General features: G+C 39.0%; 2 protein-coding genes across 10 annotated transcripts in view; one reads left to right on the top strand and one right to left on the bottom strand.

The window, feature by feature from the left end:
• The window catches only part of JMJD1C (jumonji domain containing 1C), a 321108-nt gene extending 310348 nt beyond the window's left edge, over positions 1-10760 (top strand). For all 6 annotated transcript variants that reach the window (XM_064269625.1, XM_010589154.2, XM_064269623.1 and 3 more), the window contains 4 exons: positions 3062-3201; positions 4412-4588; positions 9417-9548; positions 9848-10760. In XM_064269625.1, coding sequence (XP_064125695.1) covers positions 3062-3201; positions 4412-4588; positions 9417-9548; positions 9848-9937 — 539 coding nt within the window. In that variant the 3' untranslated portion in view covers positions 9938-10760. The remainder of the gene's footprint in view (positions 1-3061; positions 3202-4411; positions 4589-9416; positions 9549-9847) is intronic.
• Positions 391-20648, bottom strand: part of NRBF2 (nuclear receptor binding factor 2) — a 48815-nt gene continuing 28557 nt past the window's right edge. For all 4 annotated transcript variants that reach the window (XM_010589153.3, XM_010589150.3, XM_064269627.1 and 1 more), the window contains one exon: positions 391-20467. In XM_010589153.3, the coding sequence (XP_010587455.1) occupies positions 19757-20467 (711 nt within the window). In that variant the 3' untranslated portion in view covers positions 391-19756. The remainder of the gene's footprint in view (positions 20468-20648) is intronic.

Below are 20648 nucleotides of genomic sequence, written 5' to 3'. Positions count from 1 at the left end.
GACATAAAGACATAAGTCTTTAACCTTTCCCTCTGCATGGGCGTTTTCTCTTCAGAATAAGAGGCTCTAAAGACTTCCTTCCTTCTCAAAAGAAAACCTTAAAATTTTGTCTTCCTTTGTACCATCCTATCTCTCCTGCCTTCATAATAAATTCTTGCCATTTCTGAGACCTCCTTCTCACATTTGAACTCAGTGCAGGCTTGCCTCTATACCCGCTGCCTAACTGAAATTACTGTTGCAACAGTTCTTACCTCCTCTCACAATTGGGCAATTGAATGGTGTCCTTCTGATCCTTCTGTAATAAATGGCACTGCTGATCACTACTTCAAATACTAGCCTTGGCTGTGGTGACACCGCCTCCCTGGTTCCACTTTATGTGCTGCACCACTCTTTTTCAGTCTTTTTTTTTTTTTTTTTGCAGCTTCCATTTAATGTTGCTCTTCTTTCAGAGTTACAGGCTTTGTTCTCTACTTTACATGCTCCTCCTGTGAAATTCTATACATGACTTCCACCACCACGTAGAGTACTAATTGTATATCTGGAGCCCAGAATGCATCCAAAGCTTAGTGGCTGGGAGCTGAGAACATGGGGATCCGTCATAGTATTTATTCTGTGTTTGTGTATATTTGACAATTTCTATAACACACAGCCTGAATTCCCCAAAACTGTAAAAACTTAAATTTTGTTTCTCAGCCTCCTTAACGGACAATTTTCACTATAACAGGTGGGAACTTTTTTTCCTCCCAGAGATTCTAGAGTCAGGCACACTTGAATTGTAATCTCAGCCATACTACAGAAGTTTGTGCCCTATGGTTCAGATTACTTACCCTTTCCAAGTCAATCATTCCCTATAGCACTTACTCTTCAATACAATTGTTACGCCTGTCTTTTTTCCTCACTATTTTTTCATTTCCTTAAATGCTAGAACTTTGTAGTTCATCTTTGGTCCCACACACACCACCACCCCCTATCCCAGTATATTATCTAGTCTTTTGAGGAAACTTTCAACATTTTTAATAATTCTGTGGCTCTCTTTCTTTATCTAAACTTCTTGTCACTTTTTATAGGTGGACACAAACAATGTTTCAGGGTTATGTTAATGCTTAAAACACATCGAGAAATACCCATCCTCTTGAAGCATGTGCCTTCTTCTCTTCCTACAAGGACTCTCCTACCTCTTTGTCTTCCTGGCAAATTCTGTATTTATTCTTCAAAATGTATCTGAAAAAGTTAAACTTCTCTACCCCAGCCAGTCATTTCCTTCTTTGTGACGTATCATCTACTCCCACCCCTCCCCCCTTTTAATCCATAAAAATCCAAACCCGTTGCCGTCTATTCCGACTCACAGCAACCCTATAGGACAGAGTAGAGCTGACCCATATGGTTTCCAAGGAGTGCCTGGCAGATTCGAACTGCCTGCCTTTTGGTTAGCAGACATAGCTCTTAACCACTATGCTACCTGGGTTTCCTTTTAATCCACAGAGCAGTAAAATTGAAAGGAGAAAAAATAGAAATCCAGCCTAAGGTTTCCAACTTTTAGTTTTGTTAAGAAAGCACTTTTTAAAAACCATCAACTGTTACTTTAAAGAGAAAACATTTTAAACCCTTCTCATATGAAGGGTATAATCTGAGCAAAGGGTAGTTTTTTTTATGATAATTATTTTACATTGTCCTTAATTTTCTTGTTTTACCATGGATTGGGAGGAGGGGAGCTTTGTCAAGGTAATATTTGAGAACCAAACCAGTGATCTGTGTACTCCTAACATCTTATGACAGGGTTTAGCGCATACCCATAAAACACCTGTTGCTGAAGAGTCGATTCCAACTCATAGCAACCCTGTAGGACAGAGTAGACCTGCCCCATTGGGTTTCCATGGAGTGGCTGGTGGATTTGAGCTGGTTGACCTTTTGGTTAGCAGTCAAGCTCTCAACCACTGCACCACCAGGGCTCCACGTAGCACATAGTAAACAATAAATGTTTGAATTGAGAGATCCTTACAGCCAAGTTTAAAAATATAAAAAGATTTTATTGTCACAAATTAGGAAACGTGATGTATCCTTTATAGGGGATAATGTATTTCTTGTTCTTTTAAAAGAACATTTCTTCAAAATGTTCATTATGGTGAAATCAAATTCAGATAATAAGAAAAAGAAAACCTTCCTTTAGTTCCACAGTCAGAGACAACCAGTGAATATTTTTGGTGTATGTACTTCCAAAATTTGTTTTTTATCTCACACACACACACGGCTTTTTTTTTTTTTTTTTAAGAAGAATGGTCTGACGTTTCCTCACAACCACAACTTAGTTGTTCATGAAGCGTTTGCATTTGTTTACAGATGAGCCATAATAATATAGCAGATCCCCCAGGAACTAGAGTCAGAAGACATTTTGTTCTGCCATTTATTAGTTAGGGTGTAAAGAGCAAGTTCCTTCACCTTGCTGAACCTGAGCAAATGCTCAGGTGTAAAATAGATGTGTTGTGATCCCTGCCTATCTGACCTGAGTACTTATGGAAAAAAAAAATCAGGAAAGGCCTTTGTAAATTAAGGAATGGTCTATAAGTACAGGTCATCATTAGGACCACATCCTTGGGACAGAGAGAAAGTTTTGGTTAAGTTTGAGTAGAAGCTCTTGATTTTTTTTTTTTTTTTTTACTCTCCTGCTTGGTTTGCAGAAAACAGATGAGCTGAGAAAATGACTGTTCTATCCCCAGTTGGAAACGCTGGTGGCGTAGTGGTTAAGTGGTACAGTTGCTAACCAAAAGGTCTGCAGTTCGAATCCACCAGGCACTCGTTGGAAACCATGGGGCAGTTCTACTCTGTCCTATAGGGTCACTATGAGTCAGAATCAACTCTACGGCTACGAGTCTGGTTTTTGGTTTTCTATACCCAGTTACACAGAGCAGTTCTAACAGTTTTAAATATATAACTGTATTTGACTGTTGCTCAAGATTCCTGGATTCAGTGAGGCACTTCGCTGCTCTGATTAAATCAGTTTTAGGAGATTTAGTTTTCTGATGATCTTTACTGACCAATCTGAAAATACTCTTCCGTATCTCAGGAATACTTAAGAAGTTTGAGGAAGAAGATTTGGATGATGTTCTGAGAAAAAGATTGAAAGACTCAAGTGAGATACCTGGTGCTCTGTGGCATATTTATGCTGGGAAAGACGTTGACAAGATAAGGGAATTTCTTCAAAAGGTATAATTTATGTTGCAAATAATGTATCTCTCCACTTTGAAGAAGGGCTTATTTTTAAGATAACCTCATTTGGCATTCAGCGATACAAGGTCATTAAATGATTTTTACTTCAAGAGATGAGGGAATTTTTAAGTATTTGTTGAAAGTCAAAAGATTCTCTTCCTTGTACCTGTGAAACCTTTTTCATGTTGAAGCTTTTGGATGGCAATTTCTTCTTAGTTACTAGTGCTCCCCAACCCCTTATAGTAAAGGACTATTCTGTTGATGTGCCAGGTGTTATTCTTAGGGATTGAAGGCGAAAGGGTATAAAAACCGATGCTTTATGGAAACATCATAAGAAGGTAGGATCTTTACTATTTAGTCTGATATTTTTGGCTGATTCCACACTATCACATCTAACCCCTCTGCAACATGTATTTGAGTAGACTGAAATTTTGAGAAACGGCACCATTCATTTAGTTGTTAGACACACTGAAAGAAAGCGACAAATTTGAAATGAATGGTTCAAACCCTTCCCTCAAATATTTTTTAAATTTTACAGTTATGAGGATTTTTTTAATGGGTCATCACTCATGCCTATCTTGTTTTACTTTGTCCTTCTTGTGATCAATGTGAAGTAAGGAAGCTGTCACTCTGTACTACTACCTTATCCCCGAATACCTGCTGGTATTTTAATCTACAGTATGACAAATTATGCCTTTTAAAACAAGATCATTTCACTGATTGGTAAAAAGGCCCCTGAAATTGATTTTCAAGGGTTAGAAGTTCTAGTAATATAAAGGTATTTATCTTTGTACTTATCTTTAAAAAAAGAGCAGCAATCAAGAAATGTTTATGAAATCCATATATAGGAATGATTGGGCTTTTGGGAAAAAAGCAACTAAACTCTTCCTCAGCTTTGTGCTGTATTCTTAATGCAAGCGTAAGAAAAGGAACCACGTGGATGGAAACTTTATAATGGAGGGAGTTGAGAAGGGTGTATGATGCACTTTATGAACAACATACCAGTGTGCCATATTGTTCTGTTATTCTTTGGCTTTCAAAATATTGTAGAATGTTAAACTCTTTAACTCAAGAAGTGTAGTCAGTGATTCTTAAGATTCTGAGAACAAAAGACTGGTAAAGAAAATTGAAATTTAACTGAACGGGATTTAATATTTCCCTTATTTAAAAATTGGGGCGTATATTTTAATTTTAATCCATATTTCAGATTTCAAAAGAACAAGGCCTTGAAATTCTACCAGAACATGATCCAATACGTGACCAAAGTTGGTATGTGAACAAAAAGCTCCGCCAGAGACTGTTTGAAGAATATGGAGTCAAAACCTGTACTCTTATCCAGTTCCTTGGAGATGCCATTATCTTGCCAGCAGGAGCACTTCATCAGGTATATAAAAATTTTACCACACCTGGTATTGAAAGAGCCAATTTTAGGGGAAGAAGAAACAGTTTTCTGAGTATTGATATGAATGGAAGAAGACATAAGTAAGGGAATGGCCTACACCATCTGCCTTCATTAAGAAATCACCAAAATGCCTTTCTACGGCTTAGGGAGATCTGGCATGATTAAATAAGTTTAACAACTTAACTTGTTTAACATAAACCAAGTTTCCATTTTCCTCTTGTCTGACTGAATGGATTAAAATATAATTTCATTTTTAAGACTTCTTTTAGGGGAAGTAGTTACTATAAAATAATTTTCAATTGTGAAGCTTAAAAGTGGGAAGAGGAGGACCAAGACTTACAGATCGTGGGTATTCTAAGGCACCAAGTGTAAGAACGAGTCACTGACTTGACTGTTCCATAACTGAGGCTTTAGGTGTGCCTTCTGCCTCCTTTTAGCATGCTAACACGGCAGGAACCCTATCAAAAGAAATGCGCTCCTGCCAAAAGAAATGCAATATATAATTTCTATAGTAACAGATGCACAAAACTTAAAAAACAAATAGACGTTAAAGGCTTACTCTTTGTTTCTGTGGCTTGACTGTGGCATCTGGAGGAATGGCACAGAAGAGATGGCGCATGTGGAGGGGAGGACTGGAAGCATACAGTAGATTCCTCTAGGTATAGTGGGATGGGGCTACCGCAGCCCACCTTAGCCCTTCTTAGGAACAAAGTGTGCACATGAAAGCTGAGATCCCAGAAGCTAGTTTTCCCCTGAGTTGGTTCCCAGCTTTCCCAGCGCCTAGTAATTGAGATGTCTCTGCTGGGTGTGCGTCTGAGGAAGTTTCCCACATGTTATATAAGGATAGATGCAGCAGGCTGCCTATTTAGCATTTGAAAGACTATTTGCAAAAACACTCTTAAAGTGAAAACAGTAGCTAGTTTTTAAGATACCAAATTCAGGATCAGATTTATCAGTCTTAGTTCTCAAATGGCATTAATAATAGTGAAATATAAAATATAACTAATAATAAATGTACAGTCTTCTATACAATAACATCCTAGAGAAAAAATATTTATGTTAACTTGCATAAATGCCTTCAGAGGAACAGCCTATTTAAGGGAATAGTATAAGTAAAATCATATTAGGTAAAAAAATGTCAGACTTAAAAAGGCTACCTATTGCAAGATCCTGTTTATACAACATTCTCATTAGGGCATAACTATAGGGACAGAGGGGCCTTGGTGGCACTGTGGTTAGGCATTCAGCTGCTAACCAAAAGGTCGGCAGTTTGAATCTACCAGCTGCTCCCTGGAAACCCCGTGGGGCAGTTCTGCTCTGTCCTATAGGGACACTATGAGTTGGAATCGACTCTGGCAACAGGTTTGGGTTTTTATTAGATAGGAACAGAAAACAGGTAAGTGGTTGTAGGGACATTGGGTAGGAGGAGTTTGACTAAGAAGGGGTGTGACTTTTTTTTGGAGTGATGGAACTGTTCTATTTTGATTGTGTTACATGACTATGCATTTGACAAAACTTAAAGAACTGTATGCTAAAAGTAAATTTCACTGTATATAAATATTATCTGCATTTCTGTAAACTGGAATGTTGTTAATTGTTACCGAGTCAGTTGTGACTCATGGCAACCCTATTTGTGTAAAATAGAACTGCTTCATAGGTTTTCAAGGCTGTGACCTTTCGGAAGCAGATGGCAAGGCCTGTCTTCCAAGGCATCCCTGGGTGGGTTTGAACTGCCAGCCTCTCTGCTAGTAGTCGAGGGCATAGCCTTTTGCCCACACTAGGAGCCTGTCCTTTGCTAATACAAAACAGTTGCTATTGAAAATCCTTTTTCATATGTTCAACGTAACCAAATATCACATTTTTTTAAAGTTTAACCAGAGAGTGCAGTTGTTTTTGTTTGTTTTTTCTTTTCTCTTTGAGGTATAATTTACATCCAGTGAAATTCACACTTTTTAGTGTATAATTCTAAAAGTTTTGTCAAACACATAGTGATGTAACACAGTACATCTTTTTATTTATTTAGGTATTTTTTCCTGCTGAGTTTTGTGTGTTCCTCGTCTGTCCCAGATACAAGTCCTTATCTGATAATCTGTATAACCTTCACAGTCGGGGGCTTGTCTTTCTGTTCTTTCAATGATGTCTTTGGAGCACAGAAGTTTTTAATTTTGATTAAGTTCAGTTGATCAGTTTTTTTCTTTTATGAATTATACTTTTGTTTTATCTGTGAAATTTTTGCCTAACCCAACATCAAAAAGGTTTCTCTACATTCTTCTTCTAGGAGTGTTTTTAGGATGAAAAGGAACCCTGTAAAAAGTCAGTCTAAGATGTGTTTTTTCACATTCTTCTTATGTTATCTTTTTGGTGAGGTTATCCCTAACAACCTGATAAAGTACAAATTGTGTCCCCCAATTCCCTGTCTTCTTTCCTGCTTTATTTTCTTCCATTGTAATCATTACTTTCTAATATGGTTTATGATTTATTATTTTGTTTATTGTCTTTTAACTAATCCCCACTAGAATGTAAGCTTCATGAGGTCAGGAATTTGTTTTTCATTGCTCTTTCCCCATGCCTAGAACAATGCACTTAAAATACATATTTGTAAGACCTTTTTCTAGAAGTCCTGAAAATATGTTCTCATTTACAACAAATTTTTGAACAAGTATATATGAAAGCAACATTTAGGGATTTCCATAATTTATGTATATTATACTATTTCTATATACATTTATAAATTTTGACCTCTTCCTATATGTGTCTTCTGAGTACTTCAGAAAGTTCACTTAAGGTTAGAATCCAAATTCCAGTTATGACTCTACACATGTACTAGACATGTTTTCTTTTGAGATTTGTTAAAAAAATTCTTGTAGAGTGTAGAAAGCAAGTTTTGTCTTTGATAAAAGAATAGGCTGAGGCAGCATACGTGACCTAGAGTAGCAAATTCTGTTCTGAATTACGCCACTAAATTGTTGAATGATTCAAGACAAAAGGTTAACTGCTGCAGTTTTGACATAGAAAAATGGCCAATTATAAAAACCTCCCTGTGTGGCATGGTAATGACAGCCAGTTCTTTGTCCTCTGTTGAGAGAATGCTATCCATGGCTCACAGTTGGTGACAATACAGGAAGGAAGTGATGACTTCATTCATAATCTTAACTTAGATTTGAGATACATTGTTATCTACAGCCTATTTAGTTCTTAGAGGTTTTGAAAACTGTTTATTGGTGGCATCAACTTTTCCAGTAGGATACAGGTGGCCCCTAAATAATCCCAAACTCTTAAGTCAGTGATTCTCAAGCTTTAGCATACATCAGAATTTCCTGCTTGGCTTGTTAAAACATCGATTGCAGTGCCCCACCCCTAGAGTTTCTGATTTAGTAGGTCTAGGGGCTTAAAGGAAACACTGGTGGCATAGTGGTTAAGTGCTATGGCTGCCAAACACAGAGGCTGGCAGTTCGAATCCACCAGGCGCTCCTTGGAAACCCTATGGGGCAGTTCTGCTCTGTCCTACAGGGTCGCTATGAGTCAGAATTGACTCGATGGCAGTGTGTTTGGTTTTTTGGGGGAGGGGTTTAGGGGCCTAAAAATTTTCATTTCTAACAAGCTCCCAGGAAATGCTGATGATACTGTCCACGGACTACACTTTGAGAACCACACCAGTTTTTTCTCCTTTCCCAGGAATTCTGTGACATCTTTTGATACCGCTAAAAGACAACCTAGAAAAATTACAATATCCAGATGGTATCAGCTTGGGCCTTCCTCTGTCGTCAATACTGAGCATTAATAAAAAGCAGTCCTAAGAAATAATGAAGGGTGGAGTCCTTTTGCACATGCTGAACAACAACAAAAAAAAAAACAGATGAGAGTATTGACTCCTTGTGAAAACCTGATACAATAGGAAATTGAAGGCTATCTTTAAATGGTTAATTTGAAAGAAAGGCACAAATAAGCATAATCCTAGGATAATTCTAAAACTGTTGTGGTCAGTAGACCTGCTTGAACTACAGGTTTCCTCTCAGCTCCTCACAATCGAACCAAGTTTCATTTCCTTTTCTTTAACCCACCCTTTGCTGTCAAAGTTAGCAATGAAATGACTAAAATGCTGCAAACCAAAGGAACAACAACAAACATACTCAGATTGATGTCACTGGTAAAACAGATTCTTTCCAGTTAACACATTTTTTTTTTTAATCCATCTTGACAGAACTGATAATTTAGGATCTGATTATCGGCCTTTCCAAAATGATTCCTGGGAAAGTTCTATTCATCGTTTAAGTATTCCAGGAATACTGTTCAGCCATAAAAAGGAATGCCATTCTGATACACAATATTACATGTACGAACCTTAAAAACTATGCTAAGTGAAATAAGCCAGACACAAAAGGACAAATAATGTGTGATCCCATTTACATGGAATATCTGGAATAGACAAATGCAGGGAAAGAAAGTAGATTAGATGTTCACCGGGACTGGAAGGAGAGGTGAATGGGGAGTTCCTGCTTAATGGGCACAGTTTCTGTTCAGGATGATGAAAAACGTTTGGAAAGGATAGTGGTGATGGTTGCACAACGCTGAGAATGTAATTAATGCCACTGAATTGTACACTTGGTTAAAATGTACTTTTAAAAAGTATTCCATTTATGAAGTCAGTATACATGAAGCTTCTCAGTATCCTAACTTTCTCATCCGATTTGAAATTCGTGGACGTTTTAGAGAAGATAAGTTATCCAGTAGAATTGTCCATATTAGACAAATTTGCTGTTCTTTGTTCCCCCTCCTAAAAATTATATTTCACTTTTTCTTTCGGGGATAGGTACAGAATTTTCACAGCTGTATTCAGGTAACTGAAGACTTCGTGTCTCCAGAACATCTCGTACAGTCATTTCACTTAACACAGGAACTGAGACTTTTGAAAGAAGAAATCAATTATGATGATAAATTACAGGTAAGAAATGAATTTCCTAACTAGATCGTGTCCTACAGGCTTTTTTCTTCAGAAATATGAAACGTTCAGTTTAGGGGTGGTCATTGCCTAGTTTGTCACACAAGGGTGACGGCCAAAGGTAACACCAATATGTATTTAATTGTGGCCTTTCAATTTTTTTGTTTAATGACTTTTTTCCTTTAAATTTGGCCTTCTTTGGCCCCTGTTAAATTGTATTTTGCCTGTTTTAATTGAACCCAATTTTCATTTGTTCATTTGTCTCCAACTGAAGTGACTATAAATACCAACATCTCTTTCAGGTGAAAAATATTTTGTATCATGCAGTCAAGGAAATGGTGAGAGCTTTGAAGATACATGAAGATGAAGTAGAGGATATGGAAGAAAACTAAGTGTGGTCCAGTTAGGTGTTTCTAGCCTGTCAAACTGGGATTACTTATCCTTGAACTATGATATGTATGCACACTGACTTAAACTTCATGAAACCATCAGTGCCAAGAAATTCTCTTTGTAGTAATTACTTGTTACTGACACCGCAGCAGTATAGCATATGTCACAGCTACTGTGATTCAATATTAGTTATTAAAACAAGCTAAATTTAAAAAGCAGCCCTTCACAGCTGTTTTTGTATTATACTGTATATTAAGTTTGTGAAAATGCAAGATTTAAAATGATGTATTTATTTTTGGAAAAAAGACAAAATTCTATGCTATATTGTTGATCAAGTGTAAATGTGACCTTGTACAGTTTGCTAAAATAACTGATATTTTTCACTACATTGAGACAGTTAACTGTGAGAATAGGACACAAACACCAGCTATTGCCTGCATTTGGGAAATTGCTGAATCGCACAGCAGTCATGTCATAGTCAGAAAATTACTGCCAAATAATTGTAAAATTTGTAAAATACAAAGTATAAAGTAGATAACTAAATACAGACACTTCAATATTTTGTTGAAGCTATTCACTGTACAATTAAACATTTTCAAAAGGTGTAATTTATTTAAAATTGTCTCATTTTGGTAAATTTATGTGAACTTTTAAAGCTAAATATTAAACTTAATATGCTCTGTAAATATATACATATATACATTTAATGATGTATTTTTTTAAAGCATTGGCTTGCTTTTATTTGTTAAAGTGCAAGTGTTACATATGGCTTTGTACATTAAAGTTGAAAGGGGTTTTACATTTTCCATTAAAAAGACTTTACGAAAAGTTGGCTTGTTCCAGTGTTCTCCCTCTTTGACATGCATACTACTGGGGGTTTCTTTTGCATCGCCATGACTACCACCATTTTCTTGTGACAATTATCTTTCCTTATCTTTTATTCTTGTTAGGGTTCTTGGTCTCTTCAGGCTTCATGGACAGTCACAAATAAGTGCCCCAACTTACTTGTAAAGTAATTCCAGCATTTGTTACTTACGGGCGCAGTGAAGAGGAATCATGTGTGAACTTAAAAGTATTTGACCAGACAGTTTGAAGTAAGTTTGTTTTTCCTACAGGCTAAGACAGAGGGGGAGGGGGAGGGGGAGAGGGAGAGGGAGAGGGGAGCAGGTGGCAGGAAAGAGTCTGTAGTCCGACAGACCTGGGTTTAACTGAGTCCTGCTGCTTACTGGGTTACCTTGGGCAGACTGCTTTAATCTGGTGTCTTGGTTTTAATAGCTGACTGCTGTTATTAGTTAATTACTTGAAGCTCACATAGTCCTAAACCTATTTATCAGTTATTGGAAACACACAGCCCTCCACTGACACCTGCGTGATTCTAAGGGGACGGCCTTTCCTTTTCTTCTGAAAACAACTGTCACACAGCTTAAAAGAAAAAAAAAAAAAAGTAGCCCCAAGTTGTGACATCTGGCAAGTTACTTGTGGGTATTTGTTCTGCTTTTGCTAATGTCCACTGTGTTGTAACTCAGTGTAGGCTGTTAATGGCACCCTCCACTCCAGGCAGGGTTCAGCAGGAACGTGAGCAGTTAACGTTTACATTAATTACCACACCTGGCCCAAGAGTTAGTGGGATGAACAATGACTAGTTGGCTAGAAAAAATATTGGGCTGAGGGATATTTCAAATGATTTTGTGAATCTTATTGTGGTGAGTTTTTGGCTTTTTAATGCCATTTTTCTAAATGTGACTGGACTCACTAAATTGTTACCTTTTTGCCTAATACTTTCATATGCTCCCCTAATTTCAGTTTGATGTGAAATTAATTTAAAACCAAGATATTCTGGGGTAGAAAAGCCCCTCCTGGTCCCCTAACGCCTACAGAGAACACAGAGTCTTTGGTGATTTTTAAAAGGTTTTTGTTTCTCTTGCTGTCTCTTGAGTCACCTTCTAACCATACTACAACCTCTTGGGAATAGCTGAAGTAATTCCCCAGAGTGGCTTATTTCAAAGCAAACCAACCTACCCATGGCCGTACTGCCACTGAATTTCACAATAGTGGCCTAGTTCCTGTTAAGTCTGATGTTTGGAAAGGACCTTAATACTTAAACATCGTTAAAGGCATTTCTGGATATTTAGAAGGTTGGGATTTGCATTGCTGATCAGACCTCTAATGGAGCGATTACTCTGGCCATTGACCTTGTTTCTTCTATCCTTTTGATTGGCTCTGATGCTCATCTGAGTATGTAAGTTTCCTCCAGATAATGGTGTAGTAAATATTAAATGTGTAGAATATTTTGAAAAACTTCTGAATTATGCTGAATATTAAGTTTCCTCTCATTTTAGTCTATGATTGCATCATTTATATCTGAGTATCAATTCCTTTTCCTGATTACATACAAATCATTGTTGGATTTCCTGTACTTCCCTTTGGTAGATGGGGTATGGGTTTAATGATATCTGAATAATGAGCATCAGAAGAATTGTAGTTAGGTGCCAACTCATACCTAAGTACAACAACGAAATACTGCCTGGTCCTGCGCCATCCCCAGTCATTGCTATGTTTGAGCCCATCGTTGCAGCCACTGTGTCAATCCATCTCAGAGGATCTTCCTCTTTTACCAACTGACCATCTTACCTTGCTGACCATCTGCTTTACTAAGCATGATGCCCTTCTCCGGGGAATGGTCACTCCTGATAACATGTCCAAAGTATGTGAGATGAAGTCTAGCCATCCTTGCTTCTAAGGAGCATTCTGGCTGTACTTCCAAGACAGATTTGCTCATTCTTCTGATAGTCCATAATACATTCAATATTCTTCTCCAACTCCATAATTCAAAGACATGAGTTCTTCTTTGGTCTTCCTTATTCATTGTCCAGCTTTGGCATGCATTTGAGGCAACGTAAAAGGCCATGGGTTGGGTCAGGTGCACGTTAGTCCTCAAAGTGACAGCTTTGCTGATGGACACTTTGAAGAGGTCTCTTGCAGATTTGCCCAATGCAATAATACATCATTTGATTTCTTGACTGCCGCTTCCATGGGTGTTGACTGTGGATCCAAATAAGATGAAATCTTTGACAACTTCAGTCTTTTCTCCATTTATCATGATGTTGCTTATTGGTCCAGTTGTGAGGATTTTTGTTTTATGCTGAGGTGTAATCCATACTGAAGGCCGTAGTCTTTGATCTTTATCAGTAAGTGCTTCAAGTCCTCTTTGTTTTCAGCAAGCAAGGTTGTGTCATATTTTAATGCCGCATTTTTCTTCATATAGTCCAGCTTCTTAGATTATTTGCTCAGCATACAGGTTGAGTAAGTATGGTGAAAGGATAGAACCCTGACGCACACCTTTTCTGATTTAAAACCACTCAGTATCCCCTTGTTCTGTTTAAATAACTATGTATAGTGTTGTGGAATTCCCATTCTTTGCAACGTTATCCATAATTTGTTATGACCCACACAGTCAAATGCCCTTGCATAGTCAATACAGGTAAGCACCTTTCAGGTATTTTCTGCTTCCAGCCAAGATCCACCTGACATCAGCAATGGTATCCCTCATTCCATGTCTTCTTCTGAATCTGGCTTGAATTTCTTGTCAGTTCCCTGTTGATGTACTGCTGTACCTGTATTTTAATTATCTTCAGCAAAATTTTAGTTGTGTGATATTAATGATATTGTTTGACAACTTCCACATTCTTTGGATCACCTTTCTTTGGAATGGTCACAAATATGGATCTCTTCCAGTCAGTTAGCCAGGTAGCCGTCTTCCAAATTTTGGGGCATTGATAAATGAGCACTTCCAGTACTGCATCGGTTTGTCAAAGCATCTCCATTGGTATTCCGTCAAATTCCTGGAGACTTTGTTTTTCACCAGTGCCTTCAGTGCAGCTTGGATTTCTTCCTTCAGTATCATCAGTTCTTGATCATATGCTACCTCCTGAAATGACCGAACGTTGACCAATTATTTCTGGTACAGCGACTCTGTCTATCCTTTCCATCTTCTTTTGATGCTTCCTGCATCATTCAGTATTTTGCCCCTGGAATTCTTCAGTTTGAAGGATCAGAAGAGTAATGCTCTTTATCTTACCTCTGTGTGTGCGTGTGTACATTCTGCATACATACAGATAACATAGATACAGATTCAGCCTGATGCCCACCTATCCACAACAGGATTGTTAGCCATGGGAGAGGAAAAAGAAAATGTGATTTAGAAATTTTACATCTATTCAGTACACTGAACTGGGGTGTGACAAGTTGGCCAAGATACAAAGCAGTATTCTACCAAGGCTGTCAACAGGATTCAGGCTCAGGCCTTTCATGACATCCTTAATTACACTGCAACTAGATTAACCTAGATATTCCCTCCTTGAAACCATATGGAAGGTGTGAGAACTGAGTAGTTTACAAAGTATTTTGGCTCTCACAGCCACCAACCTGGCTCTTCTAATGAATTCTAAGTTGATATTCAAACAAAAATGAGATGTTGGCAAGCTCTGGGTCACTGGGTGCATACAAAGTTAGTTTGCTTTCTTGGAGAGGTTTTCACAGCTGACATAAGCTGCCCTCATTTGGCTCTCTGTCCATGAGTCAACCAGCTGTAGGTAATACTACAGAATTGCCGTTCTTCATTGTGGCTTGCCTGTGAAGAAGAGCTCAGCCTTGGGACTAATGGTGGATATACTGCAGGACATGTGTTATATGTAGGGGCCATAACTGGGCTCCACTTTGAGAGGAGGTGCATTCTAAAGAAAAATGAGTCCCGTGTTGCGCCCTTCAACTTTCATCTTTGACCCCAGATTTGACAGATGGTTCAAGATTTGGATAGCTGGGTCAGTGAACAAATACAAATGAGGACGAAAGTGCAAAATTAGGACTAACTCCTAACTCCTTTCCCAAAGAGAGCCAGCTTAGCTCTCGTGACAGCATACAGGCCCCATTAGTATTGCAGAATACAGAACACAGACTCGTCGAGGTGGGGCATACGGGGTTACCAAGTGGAAGTTCATGATAAAGAAAATGCAGGGATTATTGTCGCTAGCCACGTGTGCCTTGCAAAAAATGAGAGTTGCAATACGAGGATATCCTTGCAGCATAGAACTATCTTTTACAATCGCTTCAAAATCATTTATTGAACCCTTGCTTAGCAGTGGTAATAAAAGTTAGGTGGTAAGAAAAATACTTCTTTAGGAACCCAGAATTGTGCCATCTGTGCTAAATGCTACATAACATATACCCTCCCCCCCCCCAAAAAAAAACAGTGCCATCAAAAGACTTATTTTGCCTGAGGGCTAGGGAAGAAGCTTCAGAGAGGAAGCAAATATTACACAACTCTATGAAGAACAGAAAAAAAAATCAAATGTTGTGGACATTTTTTAGGTGATCTTCCAGCCTTTTCCATTAACACATGAGCTGTTTGACACTTCCAACACACCTTCAAAAGTGGTTTACAAAGTCATTCACGCTGCCACTCTTCTTCTAGAGGAGCAGAGGGGCAGGAAGCTGCTTCTTGGAACTGCTTTTACAAGAGGTGAACGTCAGGTAAACCAATGCCTATCAAGGGTGTAGTCCAATAGGCAGCAACTTCCAGGATATGTTACAGGTCAAGCAGCGTAGTCTCATCTCCCCCATGTATTTATTTTGTTTGTCCCTTAAGTCTCTGAAAATGGGTAATCCACGTGAGGCATGTATGGGAACTCTTCATCAAAATTGTCAAATAACTAGAATTTACTTGCTTGTTTTGTGGAAACAGATGTCAAACGAAACAATATTGTGTTAGATATAAATGAAGACTTAGTGACACACTGAGCGATAAACAGCAGTTTTACACGTTAATAAATACGTAAGTACAGTAGTTAAGAAACATACAATACCAGTAACCTGAAAAACACGCAAAGTTTGCTTGTGGAAGTGAGTGGGCATCCGAAGGGTTAGAGCTCATGCTTTACCGTGAAGTGGTGGAAGGAGCGTTATCGGAAAACCAACGCAAAGTCTTAACACTGGATGTGGATGGGTTTGGTTCATGATGTACACTCTGCATTAAGTTTTTCTCTCAGACGAAATTGCCCCTACACAAAAGCAAAATCCGTGTTTCATAACAGGCAATTTGAACTCACCAGAAAGATGTGGCAGTCTGCTGCTTTAAGGATTTTGGCCTTGGAAACCCTATGCGGGCAGTTCTACTCTGTTCTATAGGGTTGCTTTGAGTCAGAATCATCTCGACAGCAGTGGGCTTGGTTTTGTTAATAGACGATTCATGTTGGAATGTCTGAATTTTCAAAAGAACCACTATAAAAATAGCTGAGCTAATTACCCAACAAAGAACCAGGATAGCTTCTCACTGTCCACCAGATGGCATTGTTGGCCAGAAGTGGCCCTTAAAGGGATGATTCCAACTGGGTCACAGCAATCTAAACACTTTCTTCCTTTTTAAACAGCTACTCTGCCTGCTCCAACAGGTCTAGTGATAAGGCTATCCTGGGATTATGACAAAATATAATGATTTTAGAAAAATAAAAACCCACTGCCGTCGTAGCTATTATTATGGTTCACATCTTGACTCTTCAAGTAGGTTATAAATGCCCATCACAGACTATGCCTCACACTATTTTTCACCTACATCTATAGAACTTTAGCCACACACAGCTCCCCACAAATGAAAAGGATACTACAGGAAATGGACATGTTGAGTGTAAAAAGAAACTCAGCAAAGGGTCTCCAACTCTTTGGGAGGCTGAGAGTGAACTGATGTGTGGTGGTAAAATGTACACCTAAAGTTTGAATGACCGGGCCCCTTGGCCACAGTGGGAAAACTAGACAACACCACCCCGGCGTGGTCCAGTAAAAAGAGCACAGGACTTTTAGTCAGACCACATTTCTTTGCTCTTGGCTCTGTTCCCAGTCTGCCTTCACCAAAGTCATAACCTTCTGGACCTCAATTTCTTTATATATAAAACTACCTGTTCTTTTTTATCCAAAAATATATTTAAACAAGAGTAGCCAGAAAGTGGAGCCAGGAGTTCGGCTGCTAACCGAAACAGGTCGGCAGTCTGAATCCGCAAGCCACTCCTTGGAAATCCCATGGGCGCAGTTCTACTATGTCCTATAGGGAGGGTCCCTATGAGTCAGAATCGACTGGACAGTGAGTTTTTTAGATCAGAAAGTTTCCAAATTTTGGAATTAAAAGCAAAATAACATATTTAACATTTTGAACTGACCTACCTAGAGACAAAACAAGTATTATTTCAATAACTTTGGTAAAACATTGGGGACAATGGCTGTGAAGGAACTGATTATATTTGAAAACATCTACTATGGTTTCCATGTAGTATGGAGTGTCTGGTTACCGTGGCAGGATATTTAAGATTGTTACTATATACCCACTTCCTGAAAAGAATGTCTTCTTACTCTCTAAAAAGCTGAAAATGAGAACCCAGGACTATACTTTCTGGGCTTTTTAACACTCAGCTTATTATCTGGAAAGGAGCCCTAACGGTGCAATGGTTAGCAGCAGCCAAAAGGTTGGTGGTTTGAACCCACCCAGCAGCTCTGCGGGAGAAAGACCTAGTGACGTGACCTGCTTCTGTAAAGATTATAGCCAAGAAAACCCCATGGGGCAGTTCTACTCTGTCACATGGGATCACTATGACTCAACGGCACCTAACAACAGTTACTTGGATTCAAAAGCAACAGGCTACCACTGGGTAAGGAAGAAGAGCCTGTTCAGCTTTGTGCACATGCACAGCGCATAGTTATTTGGGAGAAGCGAGCTTATTCATAAGTGCCTTCCAGTGCCTCATGCTGGACAAAGACACATGAACACCTGAAAATTCCAGCCAGGAGATGGGCCATGTGCTCAGAGGCTACAATTGAATAAAACAAGTGGGTGGTTGTTTTTTTTCCAATATCTAGTCTCTGAAAAACCTTCGGGTAGAATGCTGCAAAGGTACTGTATATTCCTGGCCGAAAGGCACATGCATTGTAATGATGTAAGACTTACAGATTAAACAAGAGTACTAGATAGTAGGAATAAGAGCTTCAGAGAAAATGGAAAAGTAAGGTTAGTCTGTTAACTTGCATTTGTTAACAAAAATGCTTGGAAAAGGTCCTCTAAGATATGCATCAAATTGCTAATCATAATGGGAGGGAAGGTCAAGGGAGGAGAGGAGGAAGTAGTGGTAGAAGAGGTGGATGGAATTAGAAAATGTTCATGTCAAACATAACAAATTTCATTCGTTAAAAGAGAAATGGGTCAGGCTAAGAAAATAGTTTATTTTTGGCACAAACTCAAATCTCAAGTTTTGTTAAGAAAAGTTAGGCAAGCAAATGTCCTCAGAGTCTGGGATAATACAACACTGAGATGGACAAATAACACTTGACTTTGAACAGAACTGAACTCTTAAGACCTAGTTTAATTTTGGTATTCACCTGTAGCAAGACGAGGCAGGAAAAAAACGACCTCTGGATGGTTTACCTCATCTGATCCTACTTAGTTTCATCACTAAGCATGTGAGCCCAAACTCCCTCAAGCCACCGTCCCTGAATCCCTCCCAGGAGGCAATATGGTTTCCGTTCACATTTCTGTCACTCCTGTAATTCCACACAAAAAACTAAGGTCATACTTTAGACAAGCCCAATGGCTTGTGCCCCGGTGTTTTGCTTGTATCTCCCTCCTCCCCTTCCAACTCACTCCCAGGACGTTCTCTGACTGCAGGAAAACGCCAAGGCGGGGCTTCCCCAGCCAGGGTGCCCTGCCAGGATGGCTGGTGCCCCAGGAGCGGGGACCTCCAGCCAAAAGTAGCCCTGAGCGTTTTCCATATGTGCTGAGTCAAGAAAAAGTTTGGGAATGCATTTAAACCTCAGGAATTTGTGTTCTCTCTCCCTAGCTGCAGGGAAACACTGAAGCAAACAGTTAACGCACCAAGTTAGTTATTTGACTGCATCTGCTCAAATTCATATTCAAAGTTTAGAACACAGAAGCCATACAAAACTTGCTTTGTAACTACCAACCACATCCAACGAAGGTATAAAACACAATTACTTTATTGATTTCTTACAACCAAATACTGCCAACTAGCATGACTTCCACTCATGCATCATTAAAAACAAAAGGATATTTCCTCGGTATTGTCAAATGACGCCTACAGAATAAACAAAAAAAGTTAGAACTTAAAATGCACCCTGATTAATTATGTAAACTGGTCATTTTTTAAAAAAGCATAACTAATAATTTGGTTCCTTTCTTCATAAAATGGAAATTTAAATATTTCTCCTGATAGTCTTGAGGTTATCATTATGTTAGGAGTAGTGCAAAGTGTGGCACATGGTTTCATCTAGAAAGGTGCGTACTGTATCTTACACACCTCATTTAAACAAAATGTGCATAACAAAATGCATACAGTCAATGCATGATAGAAAGCACGTTTCAAATACAAGGCAGCCCCTCAGGCTATCATATTATTTAGGTTTGCATTATCATTTATGGCATTATAGATTAATTACACATAACATACGTTTTATACATTTTAACCCTGAAGATAAGAAAAATAAAATTGTTGCTTGAAAAACTTAATTCCAGGTAGCCATTTGGTTTGCATCAGGAGAAGAGTGACCCTCCAAGAGTTTAGTGTCTGCCGAGTCCGGAATCATTACCGAGTCAGTCAATCCGACAGGTAACATATTTCACAGTGACTGTTTTCCAAGTTCTGGCAGCGCCTCTTCTGTAGTACGCCAGAGAGCGACGCATCTCCAGGACCACCCTGGCGTGTGGGTTTCCCTTTTGCTTTTTCTGGATTAACTGTATTAGTTCCTCTTCTCTTCTACAGTCATCCATTTTAGTTATTCATAAGTCCTTTCAGAATATCCTCAGAAAGCTCCATAAGGGGAAGTTCTGGAGATGGAAAATCCAAGGGAGGGAGATTGGGAATTGGAATGTCCTTGGCTTTCCCACTATTCGTGGCAAACTCCTGCCAGGTTGAAGAGACCGCGGGGGTTTCTGAATGTGGCGGCAAGCTCCATAACTCCGAGGTCTCCACAAAATCTGCATCTACGTCCAGCTCCTTTTCCACTGGGCCTTTTAGAAGTCTGGCCTTCTCAGCTTTTAGCTGTTTATTTTCTTTCCTTAATCTTTCATTCTCAGCCACAAGGAATTCCACATGCCTCTTCAAGGCAGCAATTTTGGTTGCCTGCTCCTCTATAATTGTTTTGTCATCTTTTGGGGCTTTGCTTCCAATGCATGGCTCTGTTGGCTCACTCTTCTGCTGAAGTAAGAAGAGTAGTGTGTCTGGATCCCTGTCGAAGACCCGCTGATTTTCAGGCAGGTGTTTCTCTGTGGAAGGGCTGCCCTTCTGAAGAACAAGGGGACTCTGGCCCTCTGCATCCTCCGCAGAGGGTCTGTGAGATGCCTGAAGATAGTTAGCGATGTCCCTGTCTGTGCTCTGCTGGGCTTTCAACCGTTCCTCGCGCTTCGCCCTCTTCCACCTCTCCTGGATAAGAAGGAGCTGTTTCATGTGGCTATCCCTTTGCAATTCCAGTGACAAATGAGCCTATTACACAGAAGGAAAGATACAATTTGTAAAATTTAAAATTTTAAGTCTCTCTAATAATGTCCTATGTACTATTCCAAAAGCCTCCTTTCTGAATAACCAGTACCACTTAAAAGTTTATATACCATGCTTACAATTCCATAGAACCTCAAAAAATTTTCAAATTAACTATGTCTTTTTC

The sequence above is a fragment of the Loxodonta africana genome, chromosome 16, assembly GCF_030014295.1.
Source record: "Loxodonta africana isolate mLoxAfr1 chromosome 16, mLoxAfr1.hap2, whole genome shotgun sequence".
NCBI classification, from domain to species: Eukaryota; Metazoa; Chordata; class Mammalia; order Proboscidea; family Elephantidae; genus Loxodonta; species Loxodonta africana.
Note: the sequence above shows the minus strand (reverse complement) of the source record. Positions and strands in the feature narration are given on the sequence as shown.